The sequence below is a fragment of the Erinaceus europaeus genome, chromosome 13 (assembly GCF_950295315.1).
Source record: "Erinaceus europaeus chromosome 13, mEriEur2.1, whole genome shotgun sequence".
In the NCBI taxonomy this organism is placed as follows: domain Eukaryota; kingdom Metazoa; phylum Chordata; class Mammalia; order Eulipotyphla; family Erinaceidae; genus Erinaceus; species Erinaceus europaeus.
The window spans coordinates 30,875,545-30,889,832 of NC_080174.1; the positions used below are offsets into that span (position 1 = coordinate 30,875,545).

A 14,288-nucleotide genomic window follows, 5' to 3' on the forward strand; every position below is an offset into this window, starting at 1 on the left:
TCCATTGATGCAACTGATGTTGGACTTCAACTTCACTTGCTTGCATAGCAAGCAGAACACTGTACAAATTTTTTTATTTATTATTATTTTTTTGCTAGCCCATTCCATATATTCTTAGCAAAAACCTTTTAGTTAAGTTTATTCCTCCTTTCATCAGATTTTCTGCTTTTCAGAGAAAAGAATTTGGAGTTCACATTTTAAATGTTAAGTGTCCTCCCCAAATCAGAGACTCTTAATACCTTTTTAAAAAAAATTATTTATTTATTTACTTATTTTTGCCTCCAGGGTTATCGCTGGGACTCGGTGCCTAAACTATGAATCCACTGCTCCTGGAGGCCATTTTTTCCCTTTTGTTGCCCTTGTTGTTTTATTGTTGTTGTTATTGATGTCATCGTTGTTAGGTGGGACAGAGAGAAATGGAGAGAGGAGGGGAAGACAGAGAGGGGGAGAGAAAGACACCTGCAGACCTACTTCACCGCCTGTGAAGGGACCACCCCTACAGGTGGGGAGCCGGGGCTCAAACCAGGATCCCTATGCCGGTCCTTGCGCTTTGCGCCACGTGCGCTTAATCCGCTGCGCTTCTGCCCGACCCCCTCTTAATACCTTTTCTAAGGAATCAACCTCCGATCTTTGGGATGAAAAAAAAGCGGTAGTCACATGGGGCTGAGTGGTGGTGAACCTGGTTGAGTACACATTACCATGCTCAAGGATCCAGGCTCAAGCCCCTGGTACCCACCTGCAGAGAGAAAGCTTCATGAATGGTGAAGTAGTGCTGTAGGTTTCTCTCTTTCATTCTTTCTCCTTTTCTGTCACCCCTTTCCTCTTGATTTCTCTCCATCACTATAAATAAAATAATAAATAAAATTTAGGGAGAAAAATAAGTAATTAAGCTGCTTGAAATCAGGTAGAGGATCCAAAGATTTCAAAGGTCTAACTTTCTACAAAAATTCCAGCTTAGTTCCATGCATAGCAATACTACCACCACTCCTTAGTCTTTGTGAAGTGGGGTGTGAGACAAATCTGATTACCTCTCACTTTTTTATTTCCAATTCAGGATTCAGTTCTCTTTAGTCTATTTCATTAGTTATTGCTAGTTTTTTGCTTTCGAAATTCCAAAAACTTCACATTTGTTTACCCTTCTGAATTTATGCTTTGAATAAAATGCTTTTAATATGCAGGGATGGGGGAGGAGAGGCAGCAGAAATAAACAGTTTAATAATCCACTCTCCAAAACTCAGCACTGAATCCTAACAAGATAAAATAAGTGTTTGTTTATAAAAACAAATGGAATATATGATATTAATTCTTCCATTAGATCTAAAAACCTAAAAATGTTGACTGTAGAGAGATAGAGCTTTCTAATAGTATGCAATGCAAAAGTTTTCCTTAGTAGCCATGTGGTGCCACACTCAGTAAAGTACACAGGGTACCATGTACAAGGACCTGAGTTCAAACCCCAGTCTCCACCTTCAGGGGGTGGGGGTAAGGGGGTGGATAGGAAGGAGAAGCTTTACAAGCCGAGAAGCATTACTGAAGGTGTGTCTCTTTCTCCCTCTCTTTCTGCCCCTTCCTTCAATTTCTCTTGATAGTCTCTAAAAAAAAGTGACTTACCTAGATGACTTATTATGCTAGCCTAATACAGGAAAGGAAGGGGAGGGGGTGAGAGACAGAATAAGAAATGAGAAAATGAGAGCAAGGTATAATTTGAGGGGTACATTAATAAGAACCTTCAGTGAAGAGCAAGGGAAATAACTACAGCCAAACCTTTCTCTGACTTTAATATACATCACTGAATCAAGGAAGATTAAAACTGGAAATATGGAGATCAATTAGGAGAATGCTAGTACCATATCAGTTTAGTTTAGAATTACTGAGATGATGACAGTGAGAATGAAGAGGGCAAAGTTAATTCAAAAGATGGAAGTAGACTGTAAAGTGAAAGTATGGGTATAAACAGTGAAGAGTTGTAAGATAAACAAAGTTCAAACTTAGTTGAACTAATTCTTAGCTGTAGGGTATTTTAAAACTCACTTAACCCTGCCCATCATCTTTAAAATGGAAATGATAATAGCATCTTGCAGCACTGTGAGGATTATATATACAAAGTGCCAGGTCTTGGCATATAATAGGTAAACTCTAACAGTAGCTATGACGATGATCATGGGAATCACATGATTTTTTCTGGCTTGGATAGTAGTATATCGCCTCTTCTGGGGTGCTGCTGTAACATTTCTTGGCAAAATTCTTTCTTATTTGTACTTAGCAGACACTGCTCATTGCTCTTGTTATAATTATTGTTATAAATGTTGTTTACATGTTTATCCCCCAACTAAAATGTGATAGGCATAGAGTAGGGATTCTGTGCCTAGATAGGAATTTATGACTACATTGACTAGTAAACAGTAATAGAGTACTCAAAACTTTGTTTTATATAATCAGAAGACTTCGATAAACTGTGAAATCAGTTTCTTAAAAGTTAGCACTTTTTAAAGTAAACCTTGATTTGTTGTTACAGCTTCGACAGTTATCTCGCGTGAACCATCCTAATATTGTAAAACTGTATGGAGCCTGCTTGAATCCAGTAAGTTAGTCACTTTTCATTTTTACTAGCTCAAAAAAATAAAATAAAATAAAAAAGGCATATCGGAGTTATGCAGCTATGCATATTTTATGAGGCTGTTCTGACCTATGATTCATATTTTTTGAAAACTCTATTTTACTTCTGTATTTAATTTATTTCTAGTCTTTTAGCAACACTGTTTAATTCTTTTTTCTTTCTTTCTATTTTTTTTATTTATAAAAAGGAAACTGACAAAACCATTGGATAAGAGGGGTATAACTCCACACAGTTCCTATCACCAGAACTCTGTATCCCATCCCTTCCCTTGATAGCTTTCCTATTCTTTAACCCTCTGGGAGTATGCACCCAAGATCATTGTGGGATACAGAAGGTGGAAGGTCTGCCTTCTGTAATTGCTTTCCCACTGAACATGGGTGTTAACAGGTTGATTCCTACTCCCAACCAGCCTCTCTCTCTTTCCATAGTTGGGTGGGGCTCTGGGGAAGCAGAGCTCGAGAACACATTCGTGGTTGTCTGTCCAGGGAAGTCTGGTTGGCATCCTGCTAGCATCTGGAACCTGGTGGCTGAAAAGAGAGTTAACATATAAAGCCAAATAAATTGTTGACCACTCATGAACCTAAAGGCTGCAATAGTGCAGATGAAGAGTTGGCGGGGGAGGGGGGGTCCTCCATTTTGTAGATAGCTAGTAGGCATATTTTAATTATATTCCAAAGGACCTGTGGCTATACTAGTGTTGTTTTTTTTCCCCCTGAAGCCTGAAATCTGATATGCAGGTGGATCCTAATTATTGTCTGGGGAGATGATGTCATGGCTGGAAAAGAACCAGAAAGCTGGATCAGGGAAGAGTATTGTTGACTGTAAACCCCATCGATTTGATGTGATTTGGGGTCCATATTCAGCTTAGGAGCCTATGTGACTTCTGCATCCCTGTAGATCTGAGCTCACATTCTGTGGTCATAAGTAGGAATGTTCCAAGCTGACCCAGTATCAAGACCCATCTTCCTCAGGTGTAGCATAGAGTATGTTTTTCATCCTCCCTTTGGAGGATGGAACATTCTCTACCGTTGTTGATCCAAATTGAGGGAAAGGTCTTATGGGGGGGCCTCAAAGGAGACTGTTTTGTTATTCCTGATAGAGATGACCAGTAACAATGAAGAGAGAGATTAATTTGAGGTCTAGGCCCATCATTTCTGTTTGGAAATCTCAGGACTTCCCTAATAGGGCCCCAGCTGATGGGGTGACCTGATAGTGACTAAAGAGTCATCCTTAAAGTATGCCAGTCTCTTGCCCTTATTCAGCTTTTGCAGCCTTGCTTTGATAAGGATAGCTTGGGAGTGAATGTGACAACTGTAATAAGAAGTAGGTGAGGAAGGTAGCTAAGTCTAAGTAGACACTACTTCATTATGAACTTTATACGGACTCACTGCAGACTATTGTGTACTTTTGCTTTCAGGTATATATTTTGCCCTAATTTATGGATACATGTGAACTATACGCTCTATCTCATGGGACCTGGTCTCTATCTAGGTTTTGGAGCTTTGTTAGGAAGTGAACCACATGGAATGGAATTATAGAATCCTATGAAAGGAAAGGTCTCACCCAAGTAATGAGGGTTGACATTCCATGCCTGAAGTCTCTGGACACAGTTTGAAGTGAAGCATACCAAGGGTGGTACTCATTGTGTTGATTAGATTGGGATCAGCAGATGCAGTATCATTTGGTATGAATTGAGAGAAGCATGCAGGAAAGTTGCCCCACCCTAGGGGCTCCAGGACTGGGGAAATACAGGCTCTATAGAGGAAGTAGGAGGTTCCTGCTGTCTTAGGGTTTAAGAAGACAATAGATAGTTATTGCTATAATCTCATTATCTGGTAGTTGTGTTAACTTTGAAATATCCCTTAAAAAGACTCAGTCTGTGCTTTAAAAAGTTTGAGACATTCAATTAGTTTTTCCCCTCTCATATTAATTAATTAGTGATTTATATGACTAGAAATTAATAGGAGTGTACATAAACACCATTCCCACCACCGAAAGACTATGTCCCATCTCACCCCCCACTCCCACGCCTGGTGAAACAGCTGAACTTTGGTTCCCTATTTCAAACACTGTTTAATTATAAAGGCGGTCTTATCTAGTAATCTTTTGTCCTTATGGGACTTTTGATATCCTGTTACATTAGTTGTTTATTTTTTGTTTATAACAAATGCCCCCATGGGGGCTGTTGGCAGTTCTCTGGGTTAAGTGCACATAAAACGAAGTGACAGAGGTGTGCAAGGATCCCAATTTCAGCCTCAGGCTCCCCACAGGGGGGTCACTTCACAAGTAGTGAAACAGATCTGTAGGTGGTCTCTCTGTCTCTCTCCTTCTCTATCTTCCCCTCCCCTCTCAATTTCTCTCTGTCCTATCCTAAAAAATTCAGAAAATGGCCACAGAATCCGTGTATTCATAGTGCAGGCAATGAGCTCCATCAATAACCATGGAGGCAAAAAAAAAAAAAGAAAAAAGTCCCCAAAGATATAGTTTATTTTTTTATGCTTCTCTACCCCCTAAGAGGAAACAGTATTCACTTAAAGAGCCATTCTTAGTGGACTTCTGAAACACAAAGTGGTCACTTATAACTTTTTTCCCTCTAGTGCCAAAAGACTAATTTTTTAATGCACTTGTAAAACAAAAGATTGAACTAGTTATCTCTCAGTTCCCCAAAATGCTATATAGCTCTGAGGTTAATTATTCTGTCATGTGTCCTTAGGTGTGTCTGGTGATGGAGTATGCTGAAGGGGGCTCTTTATATAATGGTGAGTGTCATTATGTAGTAGAGTAAAATAATTTGAAAAGCTTTTAATACAAACTGTAGGTTACTTAATGTTCTTCACAATTTAATCATAGAGTCCAAAAGGAGGTAATTTTTAAAAATCTGCTAAAGATTAAAAATGAAAAGATGTTACTACATTAGTACATGAAACTTAGAATTCTGCATATATTAGTGTGTTAAGGATAATTCAAAAATAAAAGCATTGAAAGCAAAACTAGGTTTTTAAATTAATTTCTGAGTATCTTGAGACTAATAACTTCTCTGCCAGCTTTGAGCCTTCTCATTTCATGACATTTTAACCATATTTCCTCCTTTTTGAACTTTTAAAAAAATATGGCTTATTTTTTTTCACTTTATATTATTTTGGTTTTTATTTATTTACTTTAGTGAGAGACACATACACAGAGAAACCACAGAACTGCTCAGCTGATCAACTCTAACTTGTAGTGGTGGTAGGGATTGAACTGGGACCTCCAACCATTAGTGTGTAGATCTGGTGTGCTAACATTGTGCTTTCTTCCTAATCGCACTTGCTTTCTTTTCTTTTCCTCTTTTCCTTTATTTTTATTTATTTGATAGGACAGACAAAAGTTGAGAGAGGAAGATAGGGAGAGAGAAAAAGAGACACTTGCAGCATTGTTTCACTGTTGATGAAGCTTTCCCTTATCCCCCTGCAGGTGGGGACTGGGGCCTTTAGCCCATGCTTTCTTTTAAAAAATAAAGTTATGAAAACTTACTTTCCAGAACTGTCTTAGTCAAATTTGACATAAATACAAAATATGTTTGTATATTTATATAATAAGTCATAATATAAAATTGAATGTCATTTATTTAACTTTTAGAATAGAGTTAATATTTTTTTTAATATTTATTTTATTTATTCCCTTTTGTTGCCCTTGTTGTTTTATTGTTGTAGTTATTATTGTTGTCATCGTTGTTGGATAGGACAGAGAGAAATGGAGAGAGGAGGGAAGACAGAGAGGAGGAGAGAAAGATAGACACCTGCAGACCTGCTTCACCGCCTGTGAAGCGACTCCCCTGCAGGTGGGGAGCCGGGGTTCGAACCGGGATCCTTATGCCGGTCCTTGTGCTTTGCGCCACCTGCGCTTAACCCGCTGCACTACAGCCAGACTCCCCAGAGTTAATATTTTTTTTCCAACTCTACTATCACTATATTAAAGTACTGTGATTTATAGAATCTTTGTTGTCCCAAGGGTACATTTCCACATTTCTCTGAAATAGGTATCAGTACATTTCACCCTCAACCAAACCGTCATCTTTTTCTACCAACAGGGACTTAGGTCCTCAGCTGACACTTAGTAATGCTTCCTCCCCCACTCTGACCATTGAGGATTCACCTTGTATTATCCTTTGCTTAAACAGAGCTACTTCTTTCATCCTAAGAAAGACCTGTTATATATGTACATGTGACTATGTTGCTCTAATTTTACTTGAATATATATGATTTTTAGTAGAAGTATTAAATTTAAAGTATTAATGTGATAGTTTCTCACTTCAAATGTCTAGATACTCTTTTATCTTGTTTTATTTACTATTACTATTTTTTAAAATTTTTACCAGGCTCAGCTCTGGCATATAGTGTTGCTGGGGATTGAACCTGGGGTATTTGGTGCCTCAGGAATGAAAGTCTTTTTGCACAGCCATTATGCTATCTCCCTAGCCCCTCCACCCCCCATCTCTTTATTTAGAAAAGAATTTAAAACAAGACTGATGAGAACATGTTTAGAAAGTACCCAGTTGTGTGTTCTGATAGTGTTACATTCATCTTGTGTCTTTTGTTATATGCAATAAAGTTCTTTTTAGTTTGTACCTTTCTTTTGCAGTGCTACATGGTGCTGAACCATTGCCATATTACACTGCTGCCCATGCAATGAGTTGGTGTTTACAGTGTTCCCAAGGAGTGGCTTATCTTCACAGCATGCAACCCAAAGCTCTGATTCATAGGGACCTGAAACCCCCAAAGTAAGTTCTAATGATGTGGCATGTCTCTCTCTCCACAACCCTATGTACTTCCTAATTCAAACTGACTGTTGCACATGAATTTTCCTTCATTTAGCTCACAAAGAAGTTTAGTTAACTCACCTTTATCATTTAGCTATTTAATTTTATATTTCAGAATATTTAGTGGTATTTTTATTTTTTTATTTTATTTTTTTTAATTTTTTTTAATATTTATTTTATTTATTCCCTTTTGTTGCCCTTGTTGTTTTTTTTTATTGTTGTAGTTATTATTGTTGTTGTTGTTGTTGGATAGGACAGAGAGAAATGGAGAGAGGAGGGGAAGACAGAGAGGAGGAGAGAAAGATAGACACCTGCAGACCTGCTTCACCGCCTGTGAAGCAACTCCCCTGCAGGTGGGGGGTATTTTTTTTTTAATAGCTCCTGTCAATCTTATTTTGTGCACACAGTTTTACTGTGTTGCCTTTGGACACTTAAATCTTTGATGGCAGAGACAAACCTGTTCTGTGATGTATCTAGCAGCTAGCAGTGTCCCTAGTTAGTGGACATTCTACAAAAATCTATAGAGTGATTGTTATTTGCTGCCCCGGCCTGCAGGGTTATCGACGGAAACCTAGGGTAGGGGGCGAGAGAATGGAGGGGACAAGAGACATGAAGAACGAGAGCAAGACAGGTTTCTGATCAAGCTCTGAAAATTTTATTTTATAGCTGCATTTTAAGCACACACCATGAGGAAGTTCTGCTAAGGTAGTGGGGGGAGTGAGGTAGGTGAGCAACTTTCCAAACAGTTAGATGGTAATCGCAGGTACAATGATCGGAATGTCCATTCACCGGTTATGTGAGAGACTTAGCTAAGGTTTTGGCTCCCGGCATGTCCTCCCTTTTTACAATTTAAGTGAGGCTGCAATTGAGGGTAAAAGCTAGGAATCTTATCAAGAGATAAGCAGGCATTAACCAGAGGGGAGAAGTATTGACCTGATTTCTCCCACGTGGTAAATATAGAACTGATCTTCCCGCATCTTATATGGCTCTTGGTGTCTTTTTTGGGAGAGAAGGAAGAGCCACTATTTCTAAGGTGAGAAAAACTCATGGGGAAGAGTTCTGATGACTGACACCAACCTCCATGCAAATCAGGTTTGCTTCACGGGGGACTCAGAGGCGGACTATACGGTCCTCCCCCTGCAGTGCTTAGCCCAGCACCCCTTACCGGTGCCCACGCCATGCCAAGGCTGGCGTGCATAAATCTGAGTTTTATGCAGCTCCTAAAAGAGGTGTGTCACCCTCAGGTTCAGCCAAGCCTCTGTCAGCCAAATCAAGTCTGTGGTCATATATTTGTAAGGGTTTCGATGCCAAGGAGTCAATTTGTTGTTTTATAAGGCCAATAATCTTATTAAAAATAAAGGGTCCCAAGGTAATCATTAACAAAAGACTAATCGGGAGTCCCATAAGGGGTATCAAAATGTCCTAGCGCGCCACCAGCAAGTCTAAGGGAAGCAGTCAGTGGATGTGATGTCCAGGGGAAGAAACACAGCATGTCTGGTCTTCTGGTGGGTCAGCGCCAGCTGATGAAATTCTTCTTCATAGAGGGTCAGCTATGGAACAAGCAAAACTAGGAGGCAAGGACCAGGTAGAGAAGAATCGACATGAAAATATAGGGTGGTGTTGTACCAAAACACAGAGGAGGTGCATACACATTAGAAGTCAAGGTGAGGTTCCTTGAACATGAGGAATATTGGGAGAAAAGTGAGCAGTCAATAAACATGTAAGGATGAAGTCAGCAGTGGTAGGTCAGCAGAAAGAGAAGACTTGGATAAGCTGGTGAGGTTAGCTGGACCATATACTGCCATGGCGTCCTTTGTGGTAAGGACTTGCCAACAGGGACTCTGTGGATTTTGCAAGAGCAATAATGTCATCCACCATAATAAAAGGAAAACAAAACATGGACATCCAGTGTTGAAAAAAGAAAGAAGAAATATGTCTCTATGGCTGGGAGAGTGGGTGGCTTTGTCAATGAGATATAATAAATGGACAATTCGAATTTTTGTAAATATTAGTATAATTACTTCATTGACACTTTAGCCAACTGAATATTGGGGGGTGCATTCCCCTTTTTTTATTTATTGAGCTTTTAATGTTCTAAAGGAAACAAAAATACATGGATTGGATGTCTATTGAAGCAAAACAGAGCATATGACTCCTAAGGTTTTTGAGCTTTTTCTTGTTTGAGCTGTAGCCCACATAAATTTAGAAAAAGTACCAATTGAGAAAAAAAATGTTTTTGTTTACTAAACATGGGCAGGTGAATTACATCAATCTGCCAGAGAGCATTGGCTTTTATCAATGGGGATTAATCTTAAAAGTCTGAATAGCAGGATCTTAATTAAACAATGCAGGAGCCAGTAAAGTGCTCTCACTATGGCAGGTCAAGCGTTAAAATTTTAAGAGGCTTGTAAAAAAAATGAGAAAAATTTTAGGATATGAGTGACTTTAGGAGTCATTACATACCCATAAATAAAAAATTAAAAATGTTTAGTTTTAAATCTTACCATATGAGCAGTCAGTTCTTCATGTGCAGATGTACCTATAATTATTTACTTAGGGAGAGAACTTGTACCAAGTTAATTGATGATCTAATGGTTAGAATTGGCTTAAGTTCTCTTATATGATTTTAGAAGGCTCTTTATTAAAATATACCAGTATGTTATAGAAAGTCAATACCTAATGTGTTGACATGATAAAATGTTTACCATTTTTTAGCATTATTTTAAACTGATTAGACAGTTTAAGCACACTATTGTAACTTTAGTTTACTAAGATCTTTACTCATCACAAAGCTATCATGAGTAAGCATAGATATAAAACTCTTAATAGATTTTGCTCTTTAGAACTCTAATATGGCAACTTAAAAGGCTAAAATAAGACCTCATAGCTTAATTGTTCAAAGTACTAATTTTGTTAAATCAGGATTTGCCAAAACAAATCTATCAGACCAGAAGCACCATGTATTACCTTAATTTATCAAGAATAAACCTCTGACAGTGTCTTAAAACAAGCTAGATAAATTTATTTTTTTTACTCTCTAAAAGAACTAATTAAAGTTTGACATGTAGAATATGTACTCTCAAAAGCCAATTATTTGATAATTTTTGTAGTTTTTCTAAATAGGGGAGTTATCTCAGTAACAACTTTATTAGAAGGAGTAAGTCACTGTAAAAGCAAAAGTAACTAACTCATGAGTAAGATTTAAAAATCTCTTAACAAGTTTTAAAATAAAAGTTTTAACCGGAACATTTTTGTCTACATCAGACATAAAACTCTCTTAACTTTTTACCTAGTCTCTCATGTTTTAATATCTAGAATTCTTTTTCAGGGAAACCAGGGGCATACTTCTTGAATAAAATGTAAAAAGGTTAGCTAAAACATCTATACAGCTCTACATTAGGCCGCCCCATATTTATTTGATAAGTTTTATTTGGAAAAAAAAATTTTTTTTACATACCTTATTTAAATTAAACCTCATTTATCAGAGCAAAAGCCTCTGGCGTTAGATAATTAACATAACCATTGTGTTATCTTTTACTAACCCAAGTCAGTTTTGCCTGTTTAGTTGAGAAAGTATTTTAAAAACTTTTTTTTTTTTTTAAATTCACTTAAACAATTTTAAGTAAAATGTTAAACTTTGTTAGGATCTTTGCTTATCACAAAGCTATCACACCCTTAGGGCAGCTATGAACAAGGGTGGGTATACAACTTAATTGATATTTCACTTTGATTTGGATAGGTAACTTAAAAAGCTAAGATAAACCTCATAGCTGAAAATGTTCAAAATAAATTTTTACTGTTAACATTTCTTTTAGATGACCATTTTATTCTAAATAATTTTGTTGAATCACATCTACCAAATGAAAAATTTTTATCAGGCCAGGAATACCACATTTAACCCTTTTTTCCTGGCAAGGCCACTGCTCTACACTGACTGGGTTATTAGAAAGCCATTTCAAGCATGGAATTAACAAATTAACAAACAGTGGCAGTTGGTATTGGGGTGCTGTTAAGGTTTACAATTCTCACAAGAGGGAGAGAGACTGCAGGGGCATTTTACCATGCCTAGAGATCTCAGAAAATCTTTTAACTAATGAATTGATGCTGATATTAGCTATCAGAAGGATGAAACTGTCCTATATTTTACTCTGGTAAAGGTGTGCCAACTCTATGAGTCGGGATCTTTAAAACCACATTTAGCTTAACTGAATCTTATTTAAAACTTAAAACAACCTTTAGTTACTTAGGGGTTAACACACATTAATGGAAACAAGGTTAGCACAGACTTAAAACATACATTTTTGGTGAAAAGAAAAATTTTCCTTTTGAAAAACCGCTTTGGATTTTGGATTCTTAACTCCATCCTCTACACCCCCCCACCAGGAGGGGCCTTTGTGGCTTAGGGGAATGATTGACTGAATTTGCCAATCTGTGGAGCAGTAGCTCTGTGCCATGATTGGCTGCATGGACAGAACAGGTGGGCTTAGTTTACCGCACGGAGAAAAATCTTTGAAATTCTTTTTTCTGGGCTAAGGTACATTTTTAGAGTTTTAAAGAAACAAATCATTAAATTTCTATCAAAAGTGTGTATTGGTTCTCTGATTAAGAGTTTTTAAGTTAGAGCTCTGGTGGTAGCCAGAGGGAAAACCTGGATTTTTTTTTTTTTTTTTTTTTTGCTGGCTAGTTTTAAGATAATGCCAAATCAAGAGCCCACAGTTCTTTAACTAATTGTAAATGGTCTCTTTTTTCTTCTACTAATTTTCTAAGGGAAGCTGTTTTTTGTGCTAGTTGAGTTTTAGCCTTGGTGGTGTCAGCCAAGTCGAGGACCGGAGCACAAAACGGAGGGGTTGTGGCATAGGGAGGCGGTCTGGACAAAGAAGAGCAAAGGGGTGGCCAGTCAGGACTATGATATTTGGCCATCTCTTCATCAAGGGATAAGGCCTCTTCAGGAGAAAGACTATCATCAGGCCCATCTTTGGCGGGGGTCTTAAGGTTGTCAAAGAGGGGTAAATCTTAACAGGAGGAGACTTAGCAGGAGCCTCAGGGATGGGGTCTCCTGAATCAGGCATGGGAATAGAGACAGACTCACAAACAGAAGGTTATCTCTTAAACAGTTTCCTACTCTGGCCCATCTTTTTTCATCAGTAGTCCCTTCTAAGGGAAACTATGGACAAACATCATTCACAAAATCGAAAAACTTTTTGAGATCCTTTTTCTTAACCCTTGTTCCTCGTGTCTTGAGGGACTCTTTGAGGCCCCTAAGAAATAAATCTTGCTTGCTCAATGCTTGTCCCATAATTGCGTCGCTCTTTCTTACCTTAAAACGGATCAATCTCACAGACGGGTAAATCTGCGGTGATCACCACGCGGATCTTCACTCAGTCTGGGCTAAAGCGGCGATCCTATGCGGACCTTCACTCACTCCTTCTCTCAAGTGGTGGTCCTATGCTCCTTGGTCGACCATCAGGGAGCGACGTTCTCTCGGACCCCAGACCCAAAAAGGTCCCACGTCGGGTGCCAGGTGCCCCGGCCTGCGGGGTTATCGACGGAAACCTAGGGTAGGGGGCAAGAGAATGGAGGGGACAAGAGACATGAAGAACGAGAGCAAGACAGGTTTCTGATCAAGCTCTGAAAATTTTATTTTACAGCCGCGTTTTAAGCACACACCATGAGGAAGTTCTGCTAAGGTAGTGGGGGGAGTGAGGTAGGTGAGCAACTTTCCAAACAGTTAGATGGTAATCGCAGTTACAATGATCGGAATGTCCATTCACCGGTTATGTGAGAGACTTAGCTAAGGTTTTGGCTCCCGGAAATTTGCCATTTCAGAGAAAGGCAGGGGAGTTTCTGGTACCTAGATAGGAACTGAAACTAAAATAGAAATTCCTCAAAAGACTAAATCTTTTGGGGTTTTTAAGAAAATACATATATGGTATTTATTGACTCATTGTCTTTCTATCTTTTAAAATATTTTACTTACTTTACCGAGAGTGATACAGAGAGACAGCGAGAGCACACATACTGCTCAGCTCTAGTTTATGGTGATGATAAAGATTGGACCTGGGACCATACAGCCTCAGGCATAGAAGTCATTTGCATAATCATTATGCTATCTCCCCAACAACCCCCCCTTTTCCTTTCTCTACCTGTATCAGTATATAAAATGTCCTAATTTCCCTAAATCACCATGTCAGTCCTCAGATAAGAGGCTTCCCCTAGAAATTCAGTCACAAGTATAGCCTCAACTATTCCAAATTCTCTTGATACTGATGTAAAGCATTAAATATCTCTTCTGGGTATATATATCTTGTCACTCATGTGTCTAGTCTGGTACCTTCTATATAGGTTCCAACTCATGAAGTCACTGTTCTTACAAATATACCATATTTCTACTACTAATTTTAAACTAATTTCTTATTCCTTGTTTCCCTGGTCAAATAATTTAAAAGCTCCAGATTTATGCATACACACACACACACACACACACACACACACACACACACACACACACAGACACACACTGAGTTTAATTATAAAAGCAACCCTTATCCAGAAACAAATTGCAAATTGACTAATGATTTAAACCGTACAGGCAAGTCTCAGGCATAAACAAAGCATCCTTCTCTGAAACCAGAAACCATCACAAGCAGCTCTCAAAAGTGTTCTTTTTACATTATAACATATATATGGGGGAAGGGAAAAAAAAGAAGGGGGCATACCTGGTTAAGCACACACACACACTACATTGCACAAGGACCCAGTTTCAAGCCCCCCCCCCCCCCCGTCCCCACCTGCAGGGAAAATCTTCACAAGTGATGGAGTAGAGCTGCAGCTGTCTCTCTATTTCACTCCCTTTCTATCTCTCCTTCCCCTCTC

The 14,288-nt window shown here is 38.5% G+C and overlaps 1 protein-coding gene across 2 annotated transcripts in view; it reads left to right on the forward strand.

Moving 5' to 3' along the window:
• The window catches only part of MAP3K7 (mitogen-activated protein kinase kinase kinase 7), a 106,912-nt gene that overhangs the window by 14,842 nt on the left and 77,782 nt on the right, over positions 1-14,288 (forward strand). For both annotated transcript variants that reach the window (XM_060205477.1, XM_060205478.1), the window contains exons 3-5: positions 2,516-2,581; positions 5,331-5,376; positions 7,238-7,376. In XM_060205477.1, coding sequence (XP_060061460.1) covers positions 2,516-2,581; positions 5,331-5,376; positions 7,238-7,376 — 251 coding nt within the window. The remainder of the gene's footprint in view (positions 1-2,515; positions 2,582-5,330; positions 5,377-7,237; positions 7,377-14,288) is intronic.